This window comes from Tubulanus polymorphus, chromosome 2, assembly GCF_964204645.1.
Source record: "Tubulanus polymorphus chromosome 2, tnTubPoly1.2, whole genome shotgun sequence".
Classification (NCBI taxonomy): Eukaryota; Metazoa; Nemertea; class Palaeonemertea; order Tubulaniformes; family Tubulanidae; genus Tubulanus; species Tubulanus polymorphus.
The window spans coordinates 18,813,919-18,822,944 of NC_134026.1; the positions used below are offsets into that span (position 1 = coordinate 18,813,919).

At 37.5% G+C, this 9,026-nt stretch overlaps 1 protein-coding gene across 4 annotated transcripts; it reads right to left on the reverse strand.

The window, feature by feature from the left end:
* Window positions 1–828: 828 nt before the first annotated feature.
* LOC141899756 (ADP-ribosylation factor-related protein 1-like) lies at window positions 829–8,821 on the reverse strand. Of its 4 annotated transcripts, XM_074786264.1 has the most exons (9): window positions 8,486–8,586; window positions 7,708–7,993; window positions 7,379–7,471; window positions 5,043–5,130; window positions 3,953–4,035; window positions 3,702–3,783; window positions 3,060–3,130; window positions 2,852–2,952; window positions 829–2,084 (listed from the first exon to the last, which is right to left on the reverse strand). In XM_074786264.1, exons 3-9 carry the CDS (start codon window positions 7,469–7,471, stop codon window positions 1,997–1,999), a joined length of 606 nt encoding a protein of 201 aa, XP_074642365.1. In that variant the 5' UTR covers window positions 7,708–7,993; window positions 8,486–8,586; the 3' UTR covers window positions 829–1,996. The 4 variants fall into 4 exon arrangements, with proteins under 4 accessions (XP_074642365.1, XP_074642363.1, XP_074642362.1 ...); XM_074786262.1 differs by lacking the exons at window positions 7,708–7,993; window positions 8,486–8,586 and adding an exon at window positions 8,763–8,821; XM_074786261.1 differs by lacking the exons at window positions 7,708–7,993; window positions 8,486–8,586 and adding an exon at window positions 8,687–8,791.
* Window positions 8,822–9,026: the final 205 nt, after the last annotated feature.

Sequence of the window (9,026 nt, forward strand, 5' to 3'; positions counted from 1 at the left end):
AGTAGGAAAGACAGGAGAGTTGTTATCTTGACAGATTCAGCAGTAACCACAATTTCCCAGTGTTTTCCAGAGATTTGCCAAATCTCTGAAAATCTTTGAGAAATTGGTTGTGTTTTCCAGAATCGTGGTTGCCCTATATATCTTAATCAGGGTCCTTACAGATCATTCATCCGGAATATGAGTTTTCAAGGAGGATATCTCGAGGAAGTGTCCGTATCACTCATATCGCAATTACTGTAGACTTCTGCTTAGCCAATGCTGTTTATCAGTATCTGGTAATTCAGTGGTTTCGTAAGCAAATTTTTTATCCTCGACACTACCAACCTTGGTTTCTAATTCGATGTAATCGGGTTAACAAAATCCAGGTCCAAACTCTACCGATTTAGGCGTAGTCTATTTGTTTCAACTACCAAACAACTACACAAAACTTTCTCTAATTGCCTTTTTCTCAAAATTGAAGGAGTTCCAAAGGAGTTTTGGGCATTTCGTTCAAATCAAAGGAGTTTCAAGCACCTTTAAAAGCATTTTCCATGTTGGGAGTTTTTAGGGAATCGAGGAGTCGTTAGGACCTATTAATAGTCAATCTTCTCTGTATTTCGGGATTTTTACTGTATTTATCATTTCAACGCAGATCAAGATTACAACCTAGTTAGTTACTCGTAGTGTAGTCACAAATCACCAGTTCAGTAGCATTTTGATTCAAAAGCGCCTGGCACAAGCTAACAGAGATATTGTAATCTTTGACCACTGAAAAAGAATGATCATGGAACCTTTAAATACACGAAAAAGATAGAGAACTATGACACACATGGAACTTAGAATGTACGTACGTTTTCTCTCATTTATTTACATATTTAGATAATGTTTTTCTTAAACAGGTTTGAATAAATAGTTCAATGTAATTTACAACTGCTTGTCTCTCTCATAGAATATACACAATTTATTATAATACAGGCACAAATAACTGAATCCAATTGTACACCTGGGCCCAGTAGCCCCGTCTATCAGTTGAGAATATGGTCTGAAAAATATTCTTTAATGACAACTAGTATTACCTGGTAAAATGTGGGAATGGCAATATAAGCTGATGGAATTCGACTGGTATCAAATCTTAGCTCTGACAATAACCGATCCCCAGGTTCCACTGTTGACTTAAGTTTCATATTTGACTTTTTTTTCAAGTTGAAAATGTTTCAAATATTGACAAGTACCTGCACCTCTAGCATCAAATTTCAACTCAGACCTGTGTCCAGGAGCCAGTTCCACAAATCTGATAAAGATTTGACCCTAGTCATTAGAAATGAAACGATTTCAACTCGAACTCTTAACAGTGGAACTGGGTCAACAGTGGCGATTTATCACACCTAAGACTATAAGAATTTACAGTTACAGGCAGAGCGAGTTCCAAAGTTTTGAGCTAGATTGAACTTCGTGTTGGAGAGTGAAATCCTAACTCCACTGCGAAACCGGATTCAGAATATCAGCGATTTCAAAATCAAAAGTAGACTGTACATTTTTTTTCACCATTCCCTTGCACAACCGATTTTGACCATCTATGAACTCGGTCTGAAGAATATTTACATGTACAACAAACTGACCAAGTTAGAACTTACAAAAAATCTTAGTTTGTCTTAAAATGTGACTGAATCACGAACAGAGCCTTTGTTGACAACAAAATTCAACAAATTTCCATCAAAAAGTTATATATTCCTCAAGATCCCTCACATTGAAAACCTGAAAATATTCTCAAGTATCAAATCCTTAAGGTTCTATAATCAAAGATACAGAGAAGCTATTGAATGCAAGGCGATCAATTTATACATCATTATATATCATTTAACAAAAATTTCCTAAGGTTTTACCACCTTTCCTGCTGACTTATAACGCTGGTCCCTCACGATCAAACATTTGCCATTTAAAACTAATTGATTTTTCCCCCATTGCCTGGTGAACGTCATTGCCAGTTAGGCTACACATGTGACTAGAATTGGTAGATTTATATTTCTTTCTCAGCCGGTGGCCGCCGCTGACTATTATGTTTCACATGTTGCGCAACCCATTGAATTCCAGTATCGACGCCATCTCTGAAAATGAAGTAAGACATACAGAGAAATACCACAACTGATGCAGGAATGATCAAATAACTATGATACAGTAGACTGTGGGGACCTTTTGGAGTATATCCCAGTTAAATGGGATTCATGTACAGGGTCAGAACCACCTGAGTTAAATAGTCATTTTGAGTTGATCAGATCTAACTCTACAATACACTTTACCGAAAATTCATTACCCGGTAATAGTAGTCTTAATGAAATTTTGATTACAGGTTGGAATTCAATTGTTTGGGGTTCGATGAATTCAATCTGGCCTGGGCCCAAGCTTACAATGAATTGTTCATCAATACAAACTGATGTAACAAGTTTGTTCATTACATTATGATGCACTGCTTCAACGCATATGAATTAGTGAATTGGTCCAGCCAGCAGATTATACATCTGCAAAATAGTTGGCATTTCCAATCCTCTAATGAACAGTGGCGTTTGAACAAAGGTTCGACCGTGGTTTCTGATAATAACTATATATGGAAATTACCTAGCCCATTAGATACATCCCATGATAACACGGCTTGTTTAAAAAGACTGGTGATACGAGACAGAACGTCGAAATGCACTAATTCGTTGATCGGATAAATCGTCATTTTTGAGTCGGTCCTAAAGTGACGAGTAAAGCAAGTTGACTGTAGTTTTATTTGAGTTGCCACTTATCCTCAACACTAGTCGATATAGTGAAGCCCTGGGTCTGAGCAATGTAACGTAGGCCTAGAGGTAGAACGAATGCATATTTTACATACCCATTCAAAGCAGAAACACCTAAAACACGGCAATCTCGACTACCAATTTTATTTGAACTATCTCTAAATGCACTTTTGATGTCGCCAACTGATAAATGACTCTGCGGATAAAACAAAACAATTATTGTGAAATTTTTAAATACATACACTGGACTCATTTCGGTATAAGCGCAAGTTTGATTTGACCGCTGCTGAACTACAAGAGTACCTGAACATCCTGCTTGTTGGCTAAAACAAGTAAAAGAACACCGTCTAACGCTTCACTACTCAACATTTTCTCTAAAAAATTAAAAAGACGGATGTGTGAAAATCATCTATACGCATTTGATGCTTGTATTCTGGCAACTTCTACAATACTACAATACTTCGATTATTAATTAATCCAAAATTGATCATTAATTCTTAGTGCAGTATTCATATTGAATTGAGAAGCAAAAACTAAAGAACCGTTTGCAAATACAGGTGCATCTTCCGTTGGTGCATGTTCTCGCTAGACTCAGCCACAACACAAAACCCTGCCTGATTAGCCTTATGTGCAGGCACACGCACAATGTCACTATCAGCCAATCAGAAATCACATATGATTTCAGCCCGGATCATTCTAAGCTATAATTATCCATTAAATTTGCATCAGGCAATCTGGTTGGCTCCACTCGTTTTCATGCGGCAAACCTGCGCACTCGTGTTAGCGCCGCAGGGTTCTGTGCCATGGCAGCCTCGATGCCATCAAGTTTGAGTCCCCGCCGGGTGAGGATGAAACTGGTGTTTCTATTGAAGGTGAAGCTAGTTCTCCCTTGAGGGAGTGTTAGCAAAAAGAAATACAAGACAGGACGACACAAAAGACACATACCAAATGCTTGCTTTGATTCTTCTAAACGTTCACTGTCCGAGGAATCTATTACGTAAATCACAGCGTGAGACTCGATATAGTACTACAAAAATAAATACCAACATTACAGTACGGTGATCAAGGCTCACCCCCTTAAAAATTCATTGTATTTATTTCGTCAAAGTAATTATAATACTTGTATGACAATCTTTCATTGATTTTACAGTTAAATATTCACTATCTACATGTATATGTATAAGATTCGAACATACTTTATCCCATAGCGTTTGAAGATCATCTTGTCCGCCGAGATCCCAGAAATTCAGCCGTATTGCACCAAGATCAACTTTACCGACTAGTACATAGAAAAAAATATTCATTTGTTGAGTAACAAACACTAAGGGCAGGCATACTGCAATGCATATGACCACACATGCATGAGGGGGACAGCTTACATGTAATTATCTTCGTCTTGAGCAGTTTAGAGCAAATTTATGTTCCAGAATTGAAAAATTCAATACACAAATTTTCATTACGGCAATTCAATGCAGCGGTAATCATAGTTCTATTCAACGGTAGACTTAGCCTTACTAAGTCGCTCTAAACCGTAAATGTTTGACCAGAGGTAAGAATGATTCAATGCATTAATAAGAGTAATTTTGCAAGTTGAAAGGAGTTTTAAAGTCTATGAAAATGATTTTTCAAGGAAAGATCAACAAGCAGTATGAACATCGGAATCGATAAGACTCACTAAAAAGAACCTTTATGAATACCACCTATTGAAGTGATTTTCAGGAAAAACTATCATCAACCCTCTCATTTCTGATCTCGAAATTCTGCGAGCACAAACCTCAAATTAGTACCTCGAAATTGTTTGAGTCAGCACTCGTCTAAGTGAGCATTTTGGTATTCTACACTGATATACATGCATGTGACAGATCAATGTGCCTAATACAGTTGGTCGCTAAAATACTATGTTGCAATTCATGAATTTTTGGCAAAAAGCATCTAGGGGCCCAGAGAGCGTCAAATATATCTCAGTACAGTCATGAGTCATGTTTTCACAACTTTCGTGACATTATATTGATTGATTTGGCTGCTCGCCATAGAAACACTGATATAGGTAAGAGAAGTCTTTGCATATACTGATGATAGTATATGTATCGCTGATGCCGATTTTGGAGTTCAAACCAACATTTTGAAAACTTCCGGCAATAAATTAAGCCTTGTTTACTAACATAAACGGAATGCAATGCAACTCTAACCTAATTGAGCTTAAAATTACCTCAACAATATTCAAGGTTCATTAGGTACAAACGTAAATACTTAAAGAAACTCTATATTTTCATCAAAGCAACTTACTATTAAGCCCAACGGTCGTCGTAATTTTTGAGAGTTTCATTCCTTTGTTCTTTTTATTGAACTGTGTTTTCGCTTGTTCGAGGTAGGTCTGAAAACGAGATTCATAAAACCGTTAACTGAGGGGTTTTTGTAGAACGGATTTCGTCCACCCTGTGCCTAACCCTTTTGCACCATGCTCAAGGATCTAGGTCCTTTGGATGAATTATTTGAGAACGCCATGGAGGTACAATCCTACTTCCAAAATATCGCCTTAGCTATCCTACTAACATTTTACCAAAAACTGCCGACATATTTTGGGTTACGAAGATACTGCGAGTAGCACATGGAATTTTGAGAGCTGTCGAAGGAAATTTGTTGGAAATATGTGGGCGAAAGGGTGAAAAAGAACTATTTGAAACTTCAGGTAGCACCACTATACATTAGCAGAAAATATATGGTTAAACTTGGGCTCGGAAGTCAGACGGAAAATTAATTTTGTCTGAAGAATGAACATATACGGAAGCCTAGCTAGCCACAGATATTTTACATAAGCAACAGCCATGTAGCGGCTAAGATCAAGCAATAAAGCATTCACGAACAGTTATAGATAGGATTTTATATTGCCTAAGTAAACTGTTTCAAGTGTCAAAGCAATGCACACAATCATAAAAAAAGTCACAAAACTTAAGTTTCAACTATTGAAAGATGAAGTAAGAATTCACAAATGACAAGTAAAACTTTGGGAAGATATTTTTCATGTAACTGGGCTCCGGAGCCAGTTGCATAGTCAAGGTTTAAATAAACTAGGGGTCCAAAGGACACCATGCCCACTTGGGAAGTGGTTTCAAATGCTCAACAATCTAACAATTTCAATACATAACGCCCCCTAGTGATCATATACAAAAACCAATGACCTTGAAACCCACCACCATCATAGTATATGAAAGCAGAAATTATTTTGTTATTGATTGTGATAACAAAATATGCCTCGTTACCAATTTAATATGGAAACACTCAGTTATTCTACTATTCAATGCCCCCTGGTGACCAAATGCAAAACCCAATTTATCTTTGCAATTGATCATGGTAACAAAATATGCCTAGGTACCAATCTAATAAGGAAATACTAAGCTATTCTACTATTCAACACCCCCTGGTGACTATATGAAATAACTTATGTCCTTAAAAACTCACCACAATCATAGACGATGTCATGAACTACAACTTTGCAAATGATCATGGTAACAAAATATGCCTAGGTACCAATCAAATAAGGAAATACTAAGTTATTCTACTATTCAACGCCCCCTGGTGACCATATACAATAACTAATGTCCTTAAAACTGACCAAAATCATGGAAGATGTCATGAGCTACAACTTTGCAATAGATTGTGGTAACAAAAATATGCATAGGTACAAATATAATATAGAAATACTAAGTAATTGTATAATTCAATGCCCCATAATGGCCACATACAAAAACCAATGACCTTGAAACTCACCAAAATCATAGAACACATTATGGGCTACAACTTTCCAATTGAATATAGTAACACAATATGCTTAGGTATCAATTTAATGTGGAAAAACTTTTTCCCACCTATGAATGAGTACTGATGACACCAAGATGGCCGCCAATTGCGTCATAATTGGCTGATCAAAAATACCTGGCTCAGGTATAAAACATCCCTTTCCAAAGAATACCCATCACAAATTGCAATGAGAAATGTCAAGCCAGTAGGAAGCTACAGGACCTAGAATTCTGGCCAAAATTGACATTTTTGGGCACTAAAAAGGTCATATGACGGCCATCTTGAGTCAGATCGACCCAATTTTTCTTATGCTGATGGGCCCTTGGTAGATTCAAATATAAACTAAAGATCAAGGTAATTGATCAAAGCATCTTCAAAATTTCCCTCGAAAACTTCGAAAATGTGTAAAAAGTGCTGATTTTGGCGAACAACAATGGCTGCCATCTTGAATCTGACAGGGCCAGTTTTTGGGCTGAACATGTGTCTAGGGTAGATACATGTATAAACCAAATATTAAGACATTAGCTTGAAGCGTCTTCAAAACTTCCCAAAATAACTGGATTCCGTCTACAGACGGACGGACAGACGAAAAGTGAACGCAATAGCCCGCTGGGACTAAAGTCCCAAGTACGCTAAAAACCAGTCTAAGCCCATCTTGATTCTTTAATTGAACTAAAAACTTCAGACAAGTCCTTAAACAGCAATTCATAGGGGGAAAAACAAGAAAAAAATTGCTTACGGTGTGAATCATAGTATTAATTGAGGACTCGGTGACAAATTGGGATGTCAGACTAAAATCAGCTTACATCCCATAATAAAATTACCGTTTTTCCTGCGTTGTCGAGACCCAGAATCAATACATAATATTCTTCCTTCTTGAACATGTACTTCCAAAATCCAGACAACAGTGTGTACATCTGAAGAAAATCCAACAGCGACAATATCAAATCAGACATCATTACAGGTACCTACTGGATATGATGTCATAATCATACATGCGTATAGATCCCAGAGACGCACCCTTCCATTATTTTTCCAACCCGACAATTATACAAAAATTTTGGAAAAATATAGTAAATACGCATTCAAAAATCAGGGGAAGGAACAGCCCAGCCAAGGAATCTTCACGGTTAAAGTTACCGAAAATACTCACAAAGTCCACATAGGCCTATAATCCACAGGCACTTGAATATGGGCTGTGATGGATAAATATTCAATAATTCACCAGCGATATGTTATTCCTACTCTGATCATCTGCTATGTTTCATAATGAATTTACCCATGATGCAACGCGCGCCCGTCGATTAACTCTACTATACAGAAAGGCAGGAAATGCTCCCATCTTAGAGTGCTCCCATCCCTTAGATCTACCCGTAATATTGGACAGCCGAACACTGCCGACAATCGCAAAAGTTGGTTCTGATGTATCAACCTATATCCTGAAATATGATGAATGGCCATAATTCCAATACTAGATGATTTTTAGACTGTCAAAAAATCTATGACACCCTGTATGATAGATACTGTTTAAGTGTCATGTTATGGATTAGGCCTATATCTGGCAACAAACATGATTTTTACATTCGCCAGAAAGTACGACCACCTAATGGTGTGACATGAGCGCTCAGTCGGAAATAACCAAATGCCTCTACGTCTATGGGATTGCTATAAGCTGTCCAAGTATTTGTGGGTGGATACATTTCAAGCATTACGGAGATATGGAGATGGACGAGGGACCGCCGGCGGGCATCTGGATCATGGGCAGGTGCATTATTCATTTGAGTCTAAGATTGAGGACCGTAAGGTACATCATGGAACAAATTGTGGTGACACAGACTTCCACAATCCCATTGGCATTATCGCACCTTTTAGGCCTACCCTACCTACGAGCGCACCAATCAATTAGAATAATGATATACGACACCACATACCAGAAATTCGTGACAATTGTGATCATCACAATATCCAGCTTCCTAATAACAACAACAGCACAACAAAACTTAACAATTTCAACAAGTGCCTGTGGTCACTCAGTCAGCCAAAAAAGAAATAAAAATAAATTTGAATTGAATTGAATTGTCCACATTACTTCTGCTGGGTATACGTCGCTATTAGTAAGTCGATACAAATACCTTTTTGCCGGTAGCATGATCAAGTTGATTTCGATCATAAATCATGTTAAAAAGCAATAATTTATCTCGTAATTACCTTCCCGGCTATATAATAAATCTGATTAAAATAAAAATATATCTAAAGCGGATGGCTCCGTTCAGAACATGGCCAATGTCCGCCGGAATGTAATATTCACCGTTGAGGCAAATAGGAATCGCTCCGGATTGTGCGGCCCGCAGTGCGGTCTATGGAAGCCTAGTTCTTCGGAGAACAATCGCAATTACTGAAAAGTAAGACTAATGTGTATTAAAATTGTAATGTGTATTATAAATTTACCAAAGTCGATGAAAGTCTATCATT

What these genes read in the sequence shown, in the direction of transcription:
- LOC141899756 (XM_074786261.1), bottom strand. Translation starts at nt 8,731, where the DNA reads ATGATTTATGATCGAAATCAACTTGATCATGCTACCGGCAAAAAG. An exon ending in ATCATGCTACCGGCAAAAAG is followed by an intron (nt 7,472 to 8,686) that starts GTATTTGTATCG and finishes GATTTTCTTCAG; the next exon opens with ATGTACACACTGTTGTCTGG. An exon ending in GGTGTTTCTGCTTTGAATGG is followed by an intron (nt 2,085 to 2,851) that starts GTATGTAAAATA and finishes CTTCATTTTCAG; the next exon opens with AGATGGCGTCGATACTGGAA.